Source organism: Perca flavescens, chromosome 19, assembly GCF_004354835.1.
Source record: "Perca flavescens isolate YP-PL-M2 chromosome 19, PFLA_1.0, whole genome shotgun sequence".
In the NCBI taxonomy this organism is placed as follows: domain Eukaryota; kingdom Metazoa; phylum Chordata; class Actinopteri; order Perciformes; family Percidae; genus Perca; species Perca flavescens.
In genome coordinates this window covers 14,414,112-14,436,669 of record NC_041349.1, presented here as the reverse complement: position 1 = coordinate 14,436,669, position 22,558 = coordinate 14,414,112, and the positions used below count along the sequence as shown (strand labels likewise).

At 41.1% G+C, this 22,558-nt stretch overlaps 2 protein-coding genes across 3 annotated transcripts; both read right to left on the bottom strand.

Annotated features, from left to right (window-relative positions):
- Positions 1 to 2,633: 2,633 nt before the first annotated feature.
- emc4 (ER membrane protein complex subunit 4) lies at positions 2,634 to 9,042 on the bottom strand. 2 transcript variants are annotated; one of them, XM_028564148.1, is made up of 6 exons: positions 8,883 to 9,042; positions 5,156 to 5,303; positions 4,463 to 4,568; positions 3,577 to 3,730; positions 3,254 to 3,414; positions 2,634 to 2,914 (listed from the first exon to the last, which is right to left on the bottom strand). In XM_028564148.1, exons 2-6 carry the CDS (start codon positions 5,257 to 5,259, stop codon positions 2,879 to 2,881), a joined length of 561 nt encoding a protein of 186 aa, XP_028419949.1. In that variant the 5' UTR covers positions 5,260 to 5,303; positions 8,883 to 9,042; the 3' UTR covers positions 2,634 to 2,878. The 2 variants fall into 2 exon arrangements, with proteins under 2 accessions (XP_028419949.1, XP_028419950.1); XM_028564149.1 differs by having other exon boundaries at positions 5,156 to 5,282.
- Positions 9,043 to 10,163: 1,121 nt separating this feature from the next.
- cyld3 (cylindromatosis (turban tumor syndrome) 3) lies at positions 10,164 to 22,548 on the bottom strand. The gene is made up of 17 exons (XM_028563591.1): positions 22,439 to 22,548; positions 21,976 to 22,208; positions 21,120 to 21,237; positions 20,332 to 20,489; positions 19,167 to 19,658; positions 18,391 to 18,496; positions 16,842 to 17,287; positions 15,928 to 16,093; positions 15,174 to 15,315; positions 14,528 to 14,650; positions 14,349 to 14,440; positions 14,175 to 14,238; positions 13,167 to 13,365; positions 12,812 to 12,920; positions 12,485 to 12,603; positions 11,590 to 11,797; positions 10,164 to 11,498 (listed from the first exon to the last, which is right to left on the bottom strand). Exons 2-17 carry the CDS (start codon positions 22,144 to 22,146, stop codon positions 11,314 to 11,316), a joined length of 2,898 nt encoding a protein of 965 aa, XP_028419392.1. The 5' UTR covers positions 22,147 to 22,208; positions 22,439 to 22,548; the 3' UTR covers positions 10,164 to 11,313.
- Between the last annotated feature and the right edge of the window lie 10 nt (positions 22,549 to 22,558).

The window sequence follows — 22,558 nt, the reverse complement described above, 5'->3', positions numbered from 1 at the left end:
TCCCTGAAACTAAACCGCTGGCATTCCAAGACTTTTTTTTGGAAAGCCATATGTATGGAAGCCTAATTGATGAAATGTTAAATAAATAAATATACCTATGGTAAATCAAAACATAGGCCCATTTATGGAAGTCCATTTACGCCAATATGATGACAAAAAAAACATCCTATTGAGTTAGTATCTCGAAATAATGAGAAACCTTCTCAAAATAATAAGTAACTTATATTTTGAAAAAGTGGCTAGTTATTTTGAGATACTAACTCATTATTTTTAAAATACTAATGCTATGGAAGCATTTCCGCCAATGTGATAAAAATAAAAAAAACTCCTGTAAGTAAATAAAATCCTGTAAGTAAATAATGACTTATAGTTTCTCAACATAATGACTATCTCAAAGTGATTTAGTATTTCAAAATCTTGACTTAGTATAGGCCTATTTTAAAAAAGGTTTCCATTATTTTGACATACTAAGTAATTTACAAAATAAGTTGTCAGAGATACTAAGTCATTATTTTGAGAAAGTAAGTAGTTATTTTGAAAGTAATTATTTTGAGAAGGTCTCTGATTATAATGACTTACAGGATTTTATTTTCATCACAGTGGCAGAAATTGGCTTAATTTGATACTAAGTAAAACTTAGGGCACAGTAGAGGAATTACCGTACAGTACAGGAGAAGCTCGCAGGCAGTTTTGACTCACATTAGCTGTTTAGGTTTAATCACTAATGTTAACTAGCATGTTAGTTAGCAATAATTAGCCTGTGCTTATGTTATCTCCTTACATATACCTACACTCTCCGTCTCTGTAAGATTGGGAATAATTGAGATTTCTCTTGGCACAGCTACCAGAAGACTTACAACTTTCAGACACGTTGCTTACGTCACATTTACGTTGTATCTGTCAGTTAGAGGCTGCGCAGTAAAGCAAGTGATCACCGGAAAAGTGCTTCTAATAGCCTTCACTGGTCTCCGTCCAGAGCAACGGGGTCTATTGGTTCATTGTATGTATGTCAATGCACCTAACATTGCCTAATCCTAGTGACTTCCAGGCATAGCTGCCTGGAAGTCGACGTTGGGGGCTTAAATCACCAAACACCGCAAGAGATTGGTCAACACAGACAGTAATTCGTCTTAGGTTTAACAACCTATGAAACTAATAATGAACAATATGAAACTAAAACAACATAATAATAATAATATTTAAGCTTAATTTAAAATGGCTTAGGAACTATAGGCAATTTAGAGGTGGATAAACTCAATTTAGAGGTGGATAAACGCTATTTAGAGGTGGATAAACGCTATTTAAGTATCGTCTCTGTCATGTTTAGGGATGTTGGTCAATTTGTGTAAATGTCCACCTTTTATACCTATTCATTCATGAATGTAACAAAAGCTGTACAAGTGTTCTGATTCTCGCCTCTCAAGTTTCCCCTTCGCCCTACCTGACTGCTTTTGTTCTCACAGCAGGGTGTTGCTGCAGATACCAAACACACCCACATTCAAGAAGTTTAACAAGCAGAAGGAAGAGAAAAAAGAAAAGTTAGCAGAATTTTTAAAAACTGCTTTTTATTTCTGGTAGAATTTAACATAATAATAATAATAAAAAAGTTGCCACAAGGTACCACACATGGGTTGCAAAATTGTCTTGTTTATACATGCTCCTTTAGTAACTTTAGTTATATTCATCCTGAAATGGATGGATAAAATATGGATAAAATACAATTATGTATTCAATATGTACTTTTCTTTTTTTAATCCATTTATGGATAAAATAAGCAGATAAAAATGGCTCTTTGGCTAATCCAGCATTAAATACTATCAGTTATTCATCACATCGCCTAAGCCATGTAAAGTATAACCCACAATGGCCTAAAACAACCAGATATCAAAGAGAATTTGACTATAAACAGTACATTAGTGAAGAAAATGTTCTAATCAACCACCTCCCATCATTTATAATCATCATTCAGTCATATTGCAAGACTTGAATTGTTTAATTATGTTATCTTTGGCTTCTTGTGGTTGTGACTGAAATATCGTCTTGAGCAAACAAATTCACGTTTTTCCAAAATGATTGCTCTATCTACATTGCTGACGATTCTCTACTGTAGATGCATGTTGGCTGAGCCTGATTACCGGCAATGTTTATGATCATAATGTACTTTAAAATGGGATGTTTACACACCCTTTGGGCCCTAAAAAGTACATAACATACAGAATGAACCACAATTTGTCCCATCATCTCTGTACAGAAAAGTCATTTTTTCATCCAACACATTTAGTGAGATAGTTGAAAACATGTTATTTTAGCCAATGAGGATTTATTCATTCATAGAACATGTTCATGTAGCAAATCAGTACAAATTAAACCGACTCATAAATTAAAACATATTAGTAAATGTTGCTGGCAAGCATGCTGAAAACATGTGTGTCACTACAAACTGAGAAACAAAAGCAGAAAAAGTAGTCTAGGGGAATAAAACCTAATAAGACTTTCTTTGTGACAAAATGAAAATGCTTTACAGACTGTTACCGCCATTCTCAGGAGTAATACATAGATTAAGTTCTGTTTTAATGAGGATTCTGTAAAATAACCTCATAAACAACCTGTTGTTATTTCAACTGGAAAGAAACTCGCTTTTAACCCTTTATTAACAGATGGATGAGGAACAAAAGAGGTGTAAAACATGAAGCACAGCAGCAGGATAAAGTAATGAAATATTTATGTTTCTGTCAAAGAAAGGCAAACAAAATAAATGTCTTGTAACTGCCACTACAAGGGGTTCAATCTGTCGTGGTTAAGAGCTTTAATAGGCTAGAATGGACAGTATATAACATCTGTAAATATCTAAATCTGGTATGTGCACGCTCCGTCCTTTTCACAACACCATCCCTCCACCCATGATCTCCATCCTCTGTTGAGGAGAAAAGAAAATGATTAAATCAAGTCTGTTTGGCCATTACTAGAAAGAAATAAAAGGACAAAAAACATGGATGACTGAATTTACATCATTTTTACTCTTGTTTATAAAGGGAAATAGCTTTCATCATTTTTATTTATACTTATTGGCTTTTGTATTTTTTTTATTATTACTCAATGTATTCAATGTATCATCTTTTGTTGAAAATTGCCTTAAAATAATCCAAATAATTGCAAAAAAAAAAAAAGCTTCATTCATTTAGAGGCAGTGGATCAAAATGAATGGATAAACAAAGTGAAATGAGATGCGTGCAGACAGTCTGCAACACTTTACCTGAGGCGGTCCTATGAAAGCCAGCCAATCAGAAGAGTGTGTTGGAAGCAGTCCCATTGACTGACACTTGTAGATGGCCAACGCCGAGCCCAGCAGGTTGCCGACCAGGTAGACCAGACCCTGAAGCCACTGCTGACTGGAGCTCTCCAACAGCTTGAAGGCTGAGACACAAGAGGTCAAAGGAATGAAGGAGGGCCAGAAAACAGAACTGAACATGATGTGAGCTGACTATAAAACTGATTCTACAACAGTAGCTGATCCAGACGAGGTGAAAAAAAAACACACTGGGTAAAAATGCTAATTAGGACTTGCTAGATACTCACTGGCAGACATGGACATGAGCGCCTGTATGGGCCTCCAGGCCATCATGCAGACCATCATGATGGGGAAGATGGAGATTGTGTTGCCCGACATGTACATGATGAACAGGTTCATGGGGATCTGTTTCAGGGGCCCCAGAGCCACGTCCCAACAACGCTGCACAACCAGAGTCAGAGGTACACTCTCAGCATTTTGTATTTATTTCCGGTCCAACATTTTATCTTCTCTCACGTTACATACACTCCTGTATGGATGATTAATATTATAAAATGCTTTCTTTGTGAGCATCACACCAAAAATTAACAAAAACGGCCCTTCATTTCTTTTTTAATGTTTAAATCTCACTTTTTTTTTTTTTTTTTTTAAAGATTATTTTTTTGGGCATTTTAGGCCTTTAATTATAGGACAGCTGAAGAAGTGAAAGGGGAGAGAGAGGGGGAATGACATGCAGCAAAGGTCCGCAGGCCGGAATCAAACCCGGGTCCGCTGCGTCGAGGTGTAAACCTCTACACGTGGCCGCCCGCTCTACCAACTGAGCTATCTGGGCGCCTAAATCTCACTTTTAAACTCACTTTTATCGTATGGCTTTTCATGGTATTGTCGTATTTATTTTCATCTCGTTTAATAGCTTACGTTTTGGATTTTATTTACTTTCATCATGTCATCTTTGTAGTATTTCATTTATTTATTTGCTTCTATTTGTGTTTGCCATTCATTTACACATTTATTTATATATGTGTATAGAGGACATAACCTAAATGTAACCTGACTTTAGCAGGTGCTCAAGAAACAGAAGAAACCCTGAGAAGAGAAAGCACTGGCAAAAAGAAGAACAATCTCTATATCCAAAGAAGAGAAAGAAAGGAAAGGTTTTCCTCCCTGCTTTACCTTCTCCACCAGGTTCTTGTCCGTCTCCTGGATGCTGGTGTCGGGGACGGGTTTCTCAGAGTAGCCGATGGGGTGAACGACGTCGCCCTGACCGCCGCCACGACTCCTGCAGCACAGAGAGTTTAGCGGTTATTCCCTGTGAACGACTAGAACGCTTTCAAATGCCTTGTCCTTTTAAAATATGTAGCTGTTGTCAGGGGCGTAGCCGTAATTTCCGAAGTAAGGGGGAGAGATTGTTAAGGAAGAGGATTTTTATTGAAACCCATTTGTCTCTCCAAATTGCAGATTCCAAGTAGTCTACATTTCATTTATGATTAATGGAAACACTGACGTTTCCATAAATCGTTCCATACTGCCTTACTATCTTGCCAAATGGGAGATTTTAACTGGCCACATAGAGGTGGAGCATGCCAATGAACCAAATATGTGGTACTAAGTTCCTCAATATGCAAAAACATAAGACATTTTTTCACATGTGAATCTATTACTCACAGGGACATTGGAACTATTTTGTGGGAGGGGGTGCTGTAAAATATATATGTGTGTGTGTGTGTGTGTGTGTGTGTGTCATGTGTGTGTACCCCTGTGTCCGCTACGCCCTTGGCTGTTGCCACTGTCAGTTACTGATCAATGAAAAAGCATAGAAAGCACAAGCCACAAATGTAAGTGTTTTGATGTACTCTGTTTGTTTACCTGGTGTTGCCCAAGCTCAGCTCCAGAGCCCACTTCATCCTCCTGGCCCCGCTGCCTCCTCTCGTCGACAGAGCTCCTCCTCCTTGTCCCCCTGGAGACGTCATGGCAACCGGCTTCACTGCTGGACCTCAGAGACAGAAAGCGATACCTACATAAAGACATAAAAACAACAGAAATCTGATGGGCAGTCGTTCCTTTTCGTTTAGCCCTCTACCAGCATCCGCACGGTGATCTCTTCCTGGGTGTAAACAGTCAATAAACCATCAAAATAGAATAGGACACAAATATACAAGTATCTCAGGAAAACCCAAACAAAACCTGAGAACTTAAAAGAACAGGTGAACAGTAACAGATATGTTTTTTTTTAATGAAGTCAGTGTCAAGAGAACATAATTATGAAAAACATCTATGCATGCCTCCGGCGGAGCTTTTCGTGCATCCCTGTGGAGGCTGGGGGCATTGAACCCGAGTGGACAATGTTCAAAGTTTCCATTGCTGAAGCTGCAGCGAGGAGCTGTGGTCTTAGGGTCTTAGGTGCCTCAAGGGGCGGTAACCCACGAACACCGTGGTGGACACCAGTGGTCAGGGAAGCCGTCCGACTGAAGAAGGAGTCTTTCCGGGATATGTTATCCCGGAGGACTCGGAGGCAGTTGCAGGGTACCGGAAGGGCCGAAGGGCTGCAGCCTCTGCCGTGAAAGAGGCAAAGCAGCGGGTGTGGGAGAAGTTTGGAGAAGACATGGAGAAGGACTTTCGGTCGGCACCAAAGTGCTTCTGGAAAACTGTTCGCCACCTCAGGAGGGGAAGCGGGGAACCATCCAAGCTGTGTACAGTAAGGATGGGACACTGTTGACCTCAACTGAGGAGGTAATAGGGCGGTGGAGGGAGCACTTTGAGGAACTCCTGAATCCGACTAATACGCCCTCTATGTTAGAGGCAGAGCTGGAGGATAACGGGGATTGTCGTCGATTTCCCAGGCGGAAGTCACTGATGTAGTCAAACAACTCCACAGTGGCAAAGCCCCGGGGATTGATGAGATCCGTCCAGAAATGCTCAAGGCTCTGGGTGTGGAGGGGCTGTCCTGGTTGACACGCCTCTTCAACATTGCGTGGAAGTCTGGGACGGTGCCAAAGGAGTGGCAGACTGGGGTGGTGGTTCCCCTTTTAAAAAGGGGGACCAGAGGGTGTGTGCCAATTATAGGGGTATCACACTTCTCAGCCTCCCTGGTAAAGTCTACTCCAAGGTGCTGGAAAGGAGGGTTCGCCAATAGTCGAACCTCGGGTTGAGGAGGAACAATGCGGATTCCGTCCTGGTCGTGGAACAACGGACCAGCTCTTCACTCTCGCAAGGATCCTGGAGGGAGCCTGGGAGTATGGCCAACCGGGTCTACATGTGTTTTGTGGATTTGGAGAAGGCGTATGACCGGGTCCCCCGGGAGATACTGTGGGAGGTGCTGCGGGAGTATGGGGTGAGGGGTCTCTTCTCAGGGCCATCCAATCTCTGTACAACCAAAGCGAGAGCTGTGTCCGGGTTCTCGGTAGTAAGTCGGACTCGTTTCAGGTGAGGGTTGGCCTCCGCCAGGGCTGCGCTTTGTCACCAATCCTGTTTGTAGTATTTATGGACAGGATATCGAGGCGTAGTCGGGGTGGGGAGGGGTTGCAGTTTGGTGGGCTGGGGATCTCATCGCTGCTCTTTGCAGATGATGTGGTCCTGATGGCATCATCGGCCTGCGACCTTCAGCACTCACTGGATCGGTTCGCAACCGAGTGTGAAGCGGTTGGGATGAGGATCAGCACCTCTAAATCTGAGGCCATGGTTCTCAGCAGGAAACCGATGGAATGCCTTCTCCAGGTAGGGAATGAGTCCTTACCCCAAGTGAAGGAGTTCAAGTACCTTGGGGTTGTGTTCGCGAGTGAGGGACAATGGAGCGGGAGATTGGTCGGAGAATCGGCGCAGCGGGTGCGGTATTGCATTCAATCTATCGCACCGCCAGGACGAAAAGAGAGCTGAGCCAGAAGGCAAAGCTCTCGATCTACCGGGTCAGTTTTCGTTCCTACCCTCACCTATGGTCATGAAGGCTGGGTCATGACCGAAAGAACGAGATCCAGGGTACAAGCGGCTGAAATGGGTTTCCTCAGGAGGGTGGCTGGCGTCTCCCTTAGAGATAGGGTGAGAAGCTCACTCATCCGTGAGGAGCTCGGAGAGCCGCTGCTCCTTTGCGTCGAAAGGAGCCAGTTGAGGTGGTTCGGGCATCTGGTAAGGATGCCCCTGGGCGCCCCCTAGGGAGGTGTTCCAGGCACGCCCAGCTGGGAGGAGGCCTCGGGGAAGACCCAGGACTAGGTGGAGGGATTATATCTCCAACCTGGCCTGGGAACGCCTCAGGATCCCCAGTCGGAGCTGGTTAATGTTGCTCGGGAAAGGGAAGTTTGGGGTCCCCTGTTGAGCTGCTCCCCAGCGACCCGATTAACGGATAAGCGGACGAAGATGGATGGATGGATGGATGGATGGATGGATCTATGCATGCTATTAAATGGCCAACAAGGTTACAGTGCAGATACAGTACAGGCCAAAAGTTTGGACACACCTTCTCATTCAATGTGTTTCTTTATTTTCATGACTATTTACATTGTAGATTCTCACTGAAGGCATCAAAACTATGAATGAACACATATGGAATTATGTACTTAACAAAAAAGTGTGAAATAACTGAAAACATGTCTTATATTTTTGATTCTTCAAAGTAGCCACCCTTTGCTTTTATGATAACTCTGCAAACCCTTGGTGTTCTCTCAATGAGCTTCATGAGGTAGTCACCTGCAATGGTTTTCACTTCACAGGTGTGCTTTGTCAGGGTTAATTAGTGGAATTTTTTCCCTTATTAATAAAAAAAGCAAAGGGTGGCTACTTTAAAGAATCTAAAATATAAGACATGTTTTCAGTTATTTCACACTTTGTTTGTTAAGTACATAATTCCATAGGTGTTCATTCATAGCTTTGATGCCTTCAGTGAGAATCTACAATGTAAATAGTCATGAAAATAAAAAGTGTGTCCAAACTTTTGGCCTGTACTGTATATCACTAGTAACTTTAGGTTTCATCTTGATGTGTTTTTGTAATGTTTAGTCAGTTTGTATACCCTGGTCGTAAAAAGAAACAGTTCAGTAGTATTTGTTATGGTCGAAATGACACTTCTTCACTCTCACTTCGTCTTTACTTATTCAATAATCTTTGTGACAGGTATTTTGGAAATGCTTTAATGGTTTTGCACCTGCAATCAGGACCGTTACAAGAATTGCGACTCGACACCAAAAGATCGTATCGGTGTAGCTAAGCCTTCCAACGAATATGATCTGATGTAGTAAAATGCTTTCAGCCATGTTGGACAGTTTCCCCTAACAGTACTTGTAAGAAAAGAGAAAAAAAAAGGTCAAAGGGAGGCCGTTATAAGCAAAGGTTATTGATTGCTAATAAAGCCGATTTGAATGCAGCAACATCGCACAGTTTCGCCTGTTCGAGTAGAAGCAATGTTAGCACAACAATTCAAACTGAAAAACAAAGACAATTTAAACGACCAAACGCGATGGCAAAAAAATGAGGATGTTACTATCACTTGACGTCGCTGTTTAAAAGCAACTCCATCCGTATTTACATATAACGTCATGTTGGAGCTGCTCTAACATGACGTTATATCTAAATACGTCAATAAGCAGTAATTTAACATTCATTTTACCTTATAGAAACATTCAAACGACCGCAATCTGGTTTATTTGTCGTTATTTCTGGATGAAATTAGCAAAAATATAGCTTGCTGTGCAGTGGACTATGCCGACCCTTCGTCGCTCGCTCGTCGATGTGGGGCACGCAATGATGACGTTGTTGACGTTACCCTGTGATCCGGATCTTGCGTCAGGTCATCCCTTCAAAATAATTTGTTTTATAAACAAATGCTTTTAATTTGGAATAGATATATTCTGTATAAAAATAAATATAAATACATGTTAAAAATAAATGTTTTCTTTCAGAAGTGGCTCAATAATATTTTATTACTTTTAACTCTGCATTTATGTGGTTTATTCAGCACTATAGGATCATTGTTATGAATCCTCAGTTGTTTTTGGTGCTGTCCCCCCAAGCATTATTTTATATCTTCAAGGTTTTAAGGAAAATGGCAGTCAATATTTTTTGTTGAATGCAACTGAAAACAGCCGTTGGGGGAAACATTTTTTTTTAAGAGTAAATATCAGACAATTCATCAACCAAGACATATTGTATTGGTCCAGTTTTATTGGAAATATATCGGTATTATTTGTCCCCCCATAAACAAAGTCAAAGTGGTATACTTTAAAGAAAGACGATAATGTAAGCTGTACTTTTTTGTGGGAGGCTCAAAAACATGTTAGCGCATTTGTTTTGATCTTGCCTTTATACAAGACTCTGAATTGAATCATCAAGAATTATTGCTGATCTTATTTTCCCTCAATTTAGATTACTTTGAGTATGACAGGAATTCTTGCTCTCAGTTTTATGTCATTATTTGTTATTCTGACCAGAATTTATATTCATAAATCAAAATTTACAAGCAGGGAAGCCAAACTTTGAACTAATTAGCTGAACGTACAAACAAAAGAGTTGTTAAACATAAAACACCTACGTACATTTTACACGGTCATCCAATTAGTTGTTCCTTTTGGTTGTATATAAGTTGTATACACAAGGTATACTTTATATATTTGCTATATTTGTTTTAATAAAGGGAGAAATACTTCAATCACATCATTTAATGGGTAAATTTACATATATTATATGTATATATTTCTTAATATATTATATATATTACCTTAAAGACTAATCAAAAACAAACTTATTTGGTAAATGTTTTTATATTATTTATATTAAGGTATTTTATTACTTATTTATATACTCTATATTATTTGGTGTGATGTCTGGATGCACCATAGTACCTTGTATCAAGCTCCATCTACATGTTTGTGGGAACATTAAAAAAGAAAACTAGAAGAGTATCATTTATTAGTCAGGACTGTTTCCCCATTGTTCACAGCAGTATTATATTTAACAACCTGGAAACAATAAAAACGTTTAAGCATCTGTGTGTAATCGTTACAGTCAGTTGAAGGCAATGCTATTATATACACACATACTGACATGTAAGTGAAGCAGTGCAAATTGAATTGTAAAGTGTACATGTGTTATAAGTTACAGGCACAGAGGTTCTGTACAATATAGCAGTATTAAGACACAGGTAAACTCAGGTGTGAAGACTAAGTACTGCCACCCATCAGATCATTTACTATCAAGTTCATGAGTGTACATGTGTACTACAGGCTGTTTGTGCATTAGTCACATTAGATCATACTGCTGATCTTTATTTAGCTTACATGTACTGTAGTTCTGAGGCCCTGTTCTTTCCTTTTTCAAGCAGATAGTATAACTAGATATGACCTACAGTAGATCCAGGTCAAATTGCAGTAGAAAAAGTCTCAAATGCATTTCGAATGAGATCCGATTCAGAAAAAGCCAAGCATCCAATTTGCTGTAAAAGAAATACTCTGCAATCTTTGAAACCCAGAATGTTATTTAAAAACACTTTTGCAGTTCTGAATGTCTTAACCGAATTCTCTAAAAGAGTCTTTTAACCATCTGGATGAAAACATGTCCCGCCTGCTTTACAAAAAAGAAAAGAAAAAAGGTATCCAGTTTCAAAGTCACATCGGTTTTCTATCTAGGAAGCTGGAAATGACATATCTCGTTGGTCTTTTTTTTTTAAAACTCAAATTAATAAAAAGTAACATTAAATAAAGTGATGACAAAATTCTTAAAGTTTAGTTCACATTGTACAAATTGATTATGTACATGTGTCATCATTGTTTGGATTAGGAAATGGAGTCGGGGAAACTCCCGACTATTTAGGCACAAACTGATGCATTTTACTGCAAAGTATGAACAGGGCCAAAAAGAAAATCGGTGTTAATGAACATTTCATATTCTACTGAATAAAGTAACAGGGGCTCTGATTATCATTACCCAAAAGTTACTAATTTGGACGTCATTTGACAGTTAAGATAAGACTAAGCCTGAGTATAATATGTCAGCATCAGTTTGACAGCATCTTGTTCCACGCTCACATCTGTGTGTGTGTTGGGTCACTTGTACAGGCTGAGCTCGGGGCTGTGGTACAGACACATGTAGGAGTCACACAGCAGGCGGCGGGCGGACTCCCGTAAGGAGACGGGGTCAACTCTGCTCAACGCATCCTCTGATAGGCTGAGGTAGCGGCCCACCTCCGGACACGCCTTCACCCGGGGGATGTTGAAGCCGTTCTCGCCACCTGGGTGAGAGATATATACGAGCGCTTTAACAGTGCATGTTTTTGTGTTTTAATCCTGTCACTAGAATGTATCGCAGTGAGGATCTCTCACCTTCCCGGTCTGCCATACTGTCAAAGAACAGCCAGTCGGTGGGGAGGGGCCCGTGCTTGACGAAGCTCACGTAATGGCTGGTTTCGATGCACGTCACGGCAAAGAGAGACATTCGTTGGCGGGTGCAGTGCAAAGGGCCGGTCCACGTTCCCCCGGGGACAGCAATCTTCACCGGGCCGTGGGACGCCCGCTTCCTGTGACTGTGGACCTGGTGATTAATAGAAAAGACCATCAAAGCCAATATGTAAAGCAAAAAAAAAGACACTAAAGAGACTGAAAATGAGGGTGAAGCTTGATTTATGCTTCTGCGGAGGCTCCACGCAGAGCTTCGCCGTAGCCTACATAAGTGGCCTGATGTTAATACTTGTGCGCTGGTGTGTGCATCAAGCCGGTGTGTGTGTGTGTGTGTAGGGAGTGTGTTGTAGAGTGAGGGAAAAGTGATTGAGTGACGGCGATTAGCTTCGGAGCGAGTAGCGACTCTAGAGTCATGGTGAGAGAAACAAAGTGTCTCCCCGGTTCTTTCTGACCACGGTGGGAAATCTTTAGCAGGAAAAGTTAACCCTGTCCTTGATTTCATGTTGTTTATGGAGAAGGAGAACCAGGAAATGAGTTGGGGGAAATGCAACGCTACCAAGCCACGACGTGCGTCGCCGCGACGTGTTGTTACATTTTTTGAGAGGTGCACGTCCGGTTACGGCGTAGGGTCCGGCGTAGATTCGTGCCTCCACGTACCGACGTATGTAGCCACGTAGATTTTACGCAGAAGTATAAATCACCCTTAAAGAGTGCTTTACATTGAACTTATACCGCTTTCTTTTTTATATCATATAAACCTGCAATCATTGTTTTTTTAAGGCTACAAATTAATCTCAGATCCACAGTAAGAAGTGGGTACCTGTGTGTTGCAAGTCTGGCAGTACTGTTTGAGATGACCGGGAGTGATATCTGGGTCTTCATAACACTGGAGACACTCCCACTCAGCTACAGCCTGACAGATACTGCACTGTCTCAGGGCTAAAAAAGACAAAGAGAGACAAAAAGTACACTGCAATTAAAACTAAACTGGGTACAGAACAAAAACTGATGTGAAACTAGCTAGATCTTAAGATTGCTTCAATAAAAAAAATCTGATCTGTATTCATCTGAAACTAAACCTAGAGTGAAACCAGGACCAAAAACAAGCTAAAATGTAGATTTCCCCCCCCTTAAAAATTGTCTTTACTGTCATCCAGCAGGTCTGTGATGTCCAGGCTGAGGGTGGGCAAGATGGCGTCAAACATTTTGAACTCCTTTCCGAAACGAGGCATGAGCAGTAAGAGGCAGGAGGGAGTCTGGTGGGGTGATCAAAACACATTGCCTGATAGTTAAAGTCTTGGGTGACTCAAACAGTAAAATATAGTCATTTCTTTTAACAACATGTAACAACTTGTTTCTGTCACGCTCGATGGTGTTTTAAGCCCCCACCGTCGACTTCAAGGCACCTAACCCTAAACCTTTGCCTAACCCCAGTGCCTTCCATGCAGCGCTGCCTGGAAGACGACGTTTGGGGGCTTAAAACACCAAACGCCTTCTGTCACCTCGACAAACTTGAGGCCGGCATGGAGGAAGGAGGACTCCAGCAGCTGCTGGACGCTGGCGACCCGCATCCGACTGGGCGAAGGCGAGGTGAGAGGGATGGGGGAGTCAACTGGCGAGACGGTTGAGGGCGAGGAGGGAGGAAGTGTAGGCGGGAAGAGTTGGTAGAGGTGACACTCCTGAGGCCGCTGAGTCATCGATCTGAAAGTACAAGGAAAGAGAAAAAGATGTGGGTAATTGAGATTTAGAAATGTGTCAAATGTGGGCATCTGCTAAAGGGGGGAAAGTTTCTCTGAGTCACATTTTTAAAACAGGTCACTGAACTTAACATGAAAAGAAAAAAAAAAAAAAGATGTTAGACACAAATTACTATTCCATTAATAGTATTTTTATGTCTTAAACCATGTCTAGAGGGGATCTTTAATAATGTAAATTAAGGGAAAATCTCATTGTTCTCAACCTTTTTTGGCTCTTTAAAATAAAAAAATATCACCAGTTATTATTTTTTAAAGGTTTTTTTAGAGGCTTGAAGAGGTAAAATCACTCAGTAATTAACAAGGGAAAAATATAAATATTAGAGGAAAGTCTGAAGAATTGGTTGAAATTTGTTTTTCTTGTGCTTCCCACTCTGGTAATCATCTTGAAACCACTGATTCAGAGTTAAGATGAGACAAATTGCAAATAGATTTGATTCTCTAGGTTTAGGAATTCACTGGTTATGAAATATCGGGCTCATTTTCAGCCTATGTGACATTTTACTTGAGCAAACTTTAACAAATAAGGAACTAAAACATAAGCCGGGTCACTTCTCTGTGATGGACTTAAGAAAACGACTTGCGAGTGTGATCACAACATTAATCACCTTCTCACAGCAGAATACAGGAAACGCAGCGGAGTTGACTCCCAGCCAGCGTGAGAGCCTTTTCAACCTCCATTATATCAAAGAAGAACATTTGGCCTGTGTGATAGTGAAGCAGAGTGTGTGCGTGTGTGTGCGTGTGTGTCATAACCTGATCTTGAGGAGCGGCTCGACTCGGAGGAGCTGGAAAAGCTTGTTGAGGAACTCTTCAGGATCTGTCGGAACAGAACAGCGTGACAGCATTCCTCAGTCTGATCACATGCACACACATACACCTGCTGTGCTAATGGAAGAGGTAGGACAGAAATCCAGAGTACACATGTACCTTTCTCCTGGTTGGTGAAACCTGTGTCTCTGTTCGCAGCCTCCAGAAGTCGTCTTAAGGCCATGGTCTTACTGGCACACACATAGCCATACCTTAAAAACACCACTGATGTATCATTAGGAGCAAAAATGCATTTGCAATAGAACTGTAGTTACTTGTGTGTATACACAGTTACACACCTTCGCAGGGGGTTGACTATCTCACAACGCAGCAGGTCCTGAGCCTGACTGGAGTCTTTGCCAGTTTCGGGGTCAGAGGGCCAAAACAACACCCAGTCTGCTGAACTGCAGCAGGAGAACAGACTGTAGAGCACAGAGAGAGAAACAGACATGCAGGTGATGACCGGGGAAATATAATAATCTATTTGTTATGGATACATTTCAGCATAAATTTACACCTCAACAGCTGTAAGATCAGATTTACCAATGTAGTATCCCAGTGAGGCACAGAATAGAATTGAAGTTTCTTTTTATTATCCGTTAGTTCATTGGAGCAATCCGTGTTGATCCTAACTAGCCACGTCTTCTGTTTATTCTGAATTAAGCTGGAAAAAAAAATCAATAAAAGCCACCGCTTCATGTACAACACAGACTCTCATAGAAAGGATCAACCAGAGTTTTTAAAAATAGATTTAGTGGCTTTTAGTTGAATCACCATTACATTAATCAGAAGCAAAGAGGAGCTATAAAACAATGACTTTTAGGAACATGCTGCATAATATTACAGGTCGAGTAAACTGACGTGTTTTTGAATTTGATGTTGATATATTTAATATACTTTTTACCCTGACAATCCTCTCTGTTACTACCGAGTATGTAAAGTTACCTGAACAGCGTAGCGTCCAGGTAGCAGGAGTTGAGGTGACCCTGGATGCCTCTCTTCCAGCCCTGGTAGAACTCAGTGGCCTCGTCCCCGTCCACAGGAGGAGTGTTATCCTCCACACGCTCACTGCCCCACTCTGCAAAGGCTGGGAGCCACACAAGAGACAGGATTACATAATTAAAACATTCTGATACACTACATTCATATACACACTCACGTGGCACGCAAATTTTATGGCTGGAGTGAAGAAGTGTATTTAGAGCCACTTCCTCCAATAGCCGTTAGATACTAGGGGTGAGGGAAATCGATAACAGCATAGTATTGCGATATTTTCCGTGGCAATACTGTATCGATACACAGACGCCAAGTGTCAATCTATTATTATATACATGTGTTGGTCAGTTTGTCTGCTTGACAATCCCATTTTGTTGCAATACAACTGAAGTGAGATGAAGAAACAGAGAAATGTATCCTTTTAGATAAAAACAGATACTGACAAAGTTTCCTTTTGGGGATATCATTTGAAAATGGGAAAAAAAATAAAGTCGGAAAAAAGGTAATAAATTGCAATATATTGCAGAATATTGCATTATGTTTAAAATCGCAATAATATCGTATCGTGACAATATCGTGAGGCCTCTGGTGATTCCCACCTCTATTAGATACTGGCACTAACGTCTCTCTTAAAGTACTTTTTTTTTTTCTCTCACAGTAGTTTAGTCATTGTGCCAGACACCACCAGACCATGCTTTCCTACCTATAGAGTTGCATCGCTCCACTTGATTGACAGGTGCCTCAGGGGCGGGAAACCTGGAGTCCCGTCTGCAGTTGCGAAGCTTGACAAACAGCCCCTTGTTGGCCGGGCAACGGAAGTGGCGCTCACCGAGATAACTGCCATCTGTACCTGCAGACAGCTCCTGGTCCTGACACACACAATGGGTTTGTTTTTTTATCAGTGTGATACACTGCGATACAATATCATACATTAGTTTGCTGTTGTTGGAAGAAAAAATTATATCAGAGGAATTCCATGTGTTTATCATGGTTTTCATCTTTAATATAAAAATAGAAGAAACTAAGTGGTGCCAAATGCACACATGGTTAATAAGTCATCCAAAAGAAAGAGCTGAATTCCTGTAGAATGGCAGCCACAAAGAATCAAATTCACAAAATGAAACTACACTACAAACTACATCTTCACTCTCGAGCCGCAGGTGGTAACAACAAATCAAAATTCAACAATTTCTTTACAAAAAGAAAGCAGTGGGAGTAATTTACTGTTATCACTAGGGTTAAACTAAACCATTAATTTTAAGATATATGAGAAAATGTCATCCTTGTTAAAGATTTTGAAAAGTTACTGCCAGTACTTTTTAAATTTCTTAAATCTTTCTACAATTCACATCCCAACGTAAATGCACAGAACACAACACAAACTTTTTGAAATTCCAACACAAAGAAAGTGGAAGGTAACGGACACCCGGCCGAAAAGACGGACATCTGGCGGAATTTCCGAAGGCACCGGAGCAATCCCAGAAGTGCAATGTCGTGGATATAGACTAGCCTTTTGCGGACATTTGAATAATGGATTGTACTTTAAGCTTAAACTATGAAACAGGTATAAAAACGACGCAGTTTTAGTGTTAACAGCTTAATAAACTTTCACCTTACCAGCTCAATTCCTGCTACTGGCTCTAAAATCCCACCGATCCGTCCAATCCAGCGAATAACCCCAAAAAGCGGCGGGTCGTTCACTTCAACCATTGAGCCCACCTCCAGCTCGCCCTCCAGTCCTGCTTCCTCCTTCTCTTCTGCAGCTACACCGTCGGGTGGGTCGGGTATGCCGTTGAGGTGCTGCAACTGGTCGGTGGCGGTCGGCGACGTAGGGCTGCGGGGTGCGGGAGGGGGAAGAGGCGGAGGAGGCAGGGCCTTTTGGGTGGGTTTGGGTGGCGGCAGTGGTGGAGGTTTAAGGGCTTGTTTGCTGGGGGGCATCAGGGCAACTTTGGGAGCAGAGGCAGGTGGGGGCATGGGGCCTGGTTTAGTGACGGGGGGCAGTGCTGGCTTCAGGATGGATTTGGTAATTTGGTGTGGAGGGTTGTGACGGTGGGATTTCGACTCTGAGGACAAAATGGAACAAGAGTTAGATGTTGCCTGAAATGTTTTCACGACAAATAGGTGTAAAGTCTCCTGCATATGAAGTGTTTTTTGTGTTTCCATGAAGCACTTTTACTGCCTCATAAAATATATAAAAAAAAATATATTTTATATGATCACGACAAAACATTTAAAAAGGTCCAATGTGTGGGAATTTCTCCCATTTAGCGTTGAGATCATATATCGCAATCAACTCTTTCGCACCACGCAGTTCAAAGTACGTATTACAGATACCGTAGCCTTCACGCTTCAAAAAGCCGGTCTCTTTTTATTATCCTTTTTCTGGTCGAAGAAGAAGACTCCTGATCCTGAAATTAGGATTTTTAATACGTGTGGTCCTCCATGTTTCCTTCTTCAAACTTGCCAGGGCCGGGAAGCTACGATACCCATTAGCAGCATTAGCAGCACCTGCGAGTTTATCATGTGACAGCGAAAACACGAAAGGCGGAGCAGTGTGTCCTGTATGTCCCTTACCGGCTAACGTATTTCAAGATGGCGCACTAATATGGGTCTACCCCAGTTCGTGCGAATGCAAATGTAACATTTCAACACTTGGAATTGATGCTGGTGGTAAATATTCATGAAAAAAAAACAGTTTTCACGTTTGTGAACGGGCAACACAGATTTTGATAATGAACAACGTTACTTTTATGGCACCGAAAAAAAATACTCCAATCCTATGAGTATCGAAAAATTATTTCTCTTTCGGTGCCAAATTTCAGTACCAACAGCGTCTGAGTGCATAAGCGCAAGCTTATCTGTCCTCTCTGCATATTGACAGATGCAGTTTTGTTGAAGTCACAGAGAGTCACGGTTGGTTTCAAGTGTGGTTACCGTTTTTTAAAACTTCACGCAGACACCGTTTGCTGCGATGTGATATTAATGGCGAGCCGAAAGCGGTCGCTGTGCTGTTAACGTTACACTTCCTCTTACTAGACAAGCAGGCACAGCGGTGGTTTCTCTGCCCAGATGACTGACTGACAGGCTGAGCCGTAAACAACAGTAAACTCTTACCGGTTCCCTGATTATACTGTAAATGGCGACTAAAAACATACTGTGAGTGTACCTGAGGAAACCTTGGTGATTGGCAGAAGTAGTCCATAGAGGGGGGAAGGAATGTGGCAGAGCTTCTCTCCCTTACAAAGCCCGTCCCAGTTACCAACAGGAACGTCCTGTAACACACAAAGTCAAACACAAAGCTGCAGACACAAGTGCTTCTCAAAGAGAAGGGATTCAAATCTAGTGGAAAACTATTCTAATAAACACATATGATTGCCCTAATTAGGAATACAGTAATAATTTATATCACAAAGGCATAGACTGTGCTAGGGATAATGGCTTATACATTATTACAACGTATTTCTATCACTTAGAAGGAAAATGAGGACTATCTACATCATCCAACTTTATTTGTAAGCCTGGAGTTTTTTTTCCTACAATTATTTTGGGAATTTTATGCCTTTTATTAGAGTCGACAGTAGAGAGATGACAGCAAATGAGGGCAGAGAGAGATGAGGTGTGACATGTGACAAAGGTTCAATTATGCAATTGTCTTAATTTTGTGCTTAAAAAAAAAAAAAATAATAATAATGTAGCTGTCAATGTTTGAGCTTTCATTTTCTCAAAGGCAGAGCAGGATACCCAGGGCTCGGTTTACACCTATCACCATTTCTAGCCACTGGGGGACCATATATTAATGTTAAAAAAACCTCATATAGTGACATTTTCATGCCATGGGACCTTTAAGATGATAAATGCAACTAAAAATAATTAGAATTATTAATGATAAAAACTTAATTTGGAATCAGACTCTTCATATAATCACAACTTTGTCGTACTGACCAACAGGACTCCGACATACATCCCTGACGAGGACCGGCCGGGCAGGAGACCACAGTAGCGCACCTCCCCCCCATAGACATTGTCTTCCAGGGGAAAACAAACCCGCTGGCCAACGTGGAACGGCGGTGGGGACGTAGGGCCTCGGACCTGGACCTGGTTTTTAGCTGTGAGGGGCGCCGACTCCGCCGTCCGAGGGACGATGCCCAAGGGGTGCGGCTGAGGAGGGCTGCTGGGACGATGCTGGTGGAAACTAATGTGATGACTGTGCTGCTGCTGATGAGGATGGCGGTCATCGTTGCTCTGATGCCCGTTGCTGCTGCTGCGGTGGACTCGCTCGCGGGGTCGCTCATGTGCGTCGGAGCCATTGTTGCTAGACCAGTGGCGGAGCTTGATGTGGCTGATCGGGACGAAGAGGGCGCAGGCTTCGGGGCAGCTGAAGAGACGGTGGCCCTTGAAGGAGCCGTTGCTCACTCCTCTACCTACTGCTGAACCCTGCAGAGGAGACAGAGAGTGGAAAACACACAACAAGGTGATCAAGCCTTCTTTCCCCTGATCATGTAAATCAACTGTACTTTCAGGGTTCAAACTAAGCACCACCTAGCCAAATGCTGGTAAAATATGCAATTGGCTGGATTTGCTTTACTCACCAGCCAAAAAAAACAACGGTAATCTAAATCTATTGAATGGATGGTAAAAACTGAACATTCACTAGCCATTTGGCTGATAGATGAAAAAGTTAATTTTGAACCCTGTATGTAGGTATGAATGTTTTTATTTGGACATTTGCTGTTTTTTTTATATTTATGTAGCTTTAATCCTTAAGATTTGTATTAAATCAAACCGCACACAATTTAGGGTCACCATTTTTTTCAGCAATACTCATTCAATGTATGTACAGTCTGTAAATGCCTCTCTATACTGTACTTTTTAATTGTTAGCAGATGGATTTTAAATTTGGGATTCAAAAGGAAACAAGGCATGCATGTGATCCAGCATTACTGTTTTTAATTTTATATCACTCTCCTCCTAATGTATCAGAGCTGTATTGCCAAATCACCCAGGACTGAAACCTTAGGGATTATAACTTTGATGTTAATAGTGTTACATCCTCAAACCTATGTGGGATGCTAAAAAGTTTCTTCTTATATCCTGGATTCAGGTTTACCTTGAGCTGTACCCCAAAAAGCACAGCGCTGCTCCCTCTGGTGAGCGGTCCAATGTATTTAAGATCTGCCTCCGCAAGCTCGTCATGTTGGCCTATTTGGACCCACAGTGGACAATCGACAGGCAAAGTAGCAAAATGATGCAGCTTCCCGGGATTGCCTGGAAAAATACAATGAAAACTAGAAAGGGAGGAAAGAACTGATGTACATATGCTGTTAGTTATCCCAGAACATTATCAAATAGGCCAGTATCGAAGGGACAAAAAATGTAATCTGGCTTTACTTCCCATTTCCCACTTCAAAAACCCACATTTTAACTCCGTCCTCAGAGCCTTTATATGTCACGTATGTCAATAAATAAAATAAGTAAAAAAATTAAAAATACAAAAAGTCACACAATTAAAACTACTAAGACAATAAATTACACCACAAAAATCTCTTTTCATAATTACTACTAGTATTTCTTCATTATTGCTCCTGTCCCCATGTCTATTAATACTACTACTACTACTACTACTACTACTACAATTGTCATTAACTGCTACTACTATTACATTCATCATTACCACTATTTCATGACCAATTGTTCTAGTTTGTTTATTATTATTATTACTACTACTACTACTACTAAAACTACTAATACTCTTACTTTTATCAATATTTCTACAACTATCACTGCAACATTTCCAATTGTTTCTCCTCTTATTAACACATGCATGTCCAGTATAATAATACAAGTACATGAGCACAGTACTGTAACACTACTACTAAATAACAATTAATGAATTACTCAGAAGTCTTAGGCGAGCCTCTGGGTCAGATACAGGCTCCAACAGGCCGTTAAGGTCAGTCGGGACTTCAAGCAGGAACTTCCTCTCTATTTTCAACATGATGTCATTGTCTAACACCTGTGGAGAAAACAGGAGGTGGAGAGAAAGACAAATATAAGGGAGAGAAGAGGAAAGAAATTAGGGGTGAGGCGCATACACGACAGAGTACTACACTCAGAGGGAGTGAGATTAGTTAAAAAAAAAGAGTGCCATGATAGGAGACACACTTTAGGATTTAAAAAAAAAAAAAAAAAAAAGATAGCTGGTTCCCGATCTGTCTCACATTATGCAGCCTTTTAAGTGACAGAGTACCAAAGGCCAGGTCTGACCGGTGAGAAATTATTTTAACTCCATCAAAAAGTTTGAAGAAAAAAAAAGTATCTTTATTGATCTTAAATAGGGGTGGACAACCATTTGTTATCACAGGAACCATGTAAAGAGGTAATTATTCTTCATAAAACGACCTGAAAAAGATCCCTGAATGATAGAAAAATTTTGGAAGACAATATAGTTCCTCTTTGAAGACAATATAGTTTAGTTGATGTAGCTAAGTGACTAGTGTTTTCAGTATCAATTGACCTACAAATTATATTATATTTTCTTTTGTTTGGTTTAAAAAATGCCAGAACTTAGTAAAAATGCCCATTACACCCAGAAATATTACAACTATATGACAAAAAGCAGCAAATCCTGACATTTTTGCTTTAACAATTACTATGTGTTAATTATCGAAATAACTGCTAATTAATTCAATTAATTGTTTACCTTAAAATTAATTATGCCGCCTTAAACTAATGTAGGTTACTGTGTCAATACCTTGAACCAAGGGGCGTCACCTCTGTTCTTGCCCGAATCTTGCTCCAGGCATATGTACCCCCGCAGCAGCCGAATGGTACCTTCCAGCTGGTCCTGGACCTTCAGGTCTGTCGAGAGCAAGAACATTTTTGGGGGGCGGCGCTTCCTGGTTTGCTCGTGGGCCCCTGACATCTTACGCGTGTCTTTATAACGTTGTGTAGCCGGTTCGCAGAGGAATTAAATCCTTCATTTTCCTGTAAAATTAAGAAATATAATTATTTAAAAACCAAACGACAAGAGGGCCGAATTGTCCGCCCACCTAAAGTGACGGTAACGGTTAGCTAAGGTAAACTAAGTAACTAATAGCTATCGTTCACATTTAAACTGTCTTAAATTTTCAAAGAGAAGTCCATTTGTGAAAACCGTTTCATTACCGTCGACGAACAAACACGTCGTTAACTTTGTTTAACATTTGTACACTCACCAACTTCATCAACTCCGACCGTCAACATTTCCCCTCACATTTAAAGGAGCTGCGCTTCAATAACAAACCGCATCGTGAAGCAGGAAGCAGCGTGACGAATGTTAGCGGGAGCAAATGGCA

Bases quoted from the DNA above. Each gene is read 5' to 3' on its own strand.
- emc4 (XM_028564148.1), bottom strand. From the start codon at position 5,259: ATGACGTCTCCAGGGGGACAAGGAGGAGGAGCTCTGTCGACGAGAGGA. The intron at 3,415-3,576 runs GTGAGTATCTAG...CTTGTGTCTCAG, and splicing joins GCTCATGTCCATGTCTGCCA to CCTTCAAGCTGTTGGAGAGC. The intron at 2,915-3,253 runs GTAAAGTGTTGC...TCTCCTCAACAG, and splicing joins CTTTCATAGGACCGCCTCAG to AGGATGGAGATCATGGGTGG.
- cyld3 (XM_028563591.1), bottom strand. From the start codon at position 22,146: ATGTCAGGGGCCCACGAGCAAACCAGGAAGCGCCGCCCCCCAAAAATG. The intron at 16,094-16,841 runs GTAAGGTGAAAG...TGTGTGTGTCAG, and splicing joins CAGTAGCAGGAATTGAGCTG to GACCAGGAGCTGTCTGCAGG. The intron at 13,366-14,174 runs GTTATGACACAC...TTGTACTTTCAG, and splicing joins GAGCCGCTCCTCAAGATCAG to ATCGATGACTCAGCGGCCTC.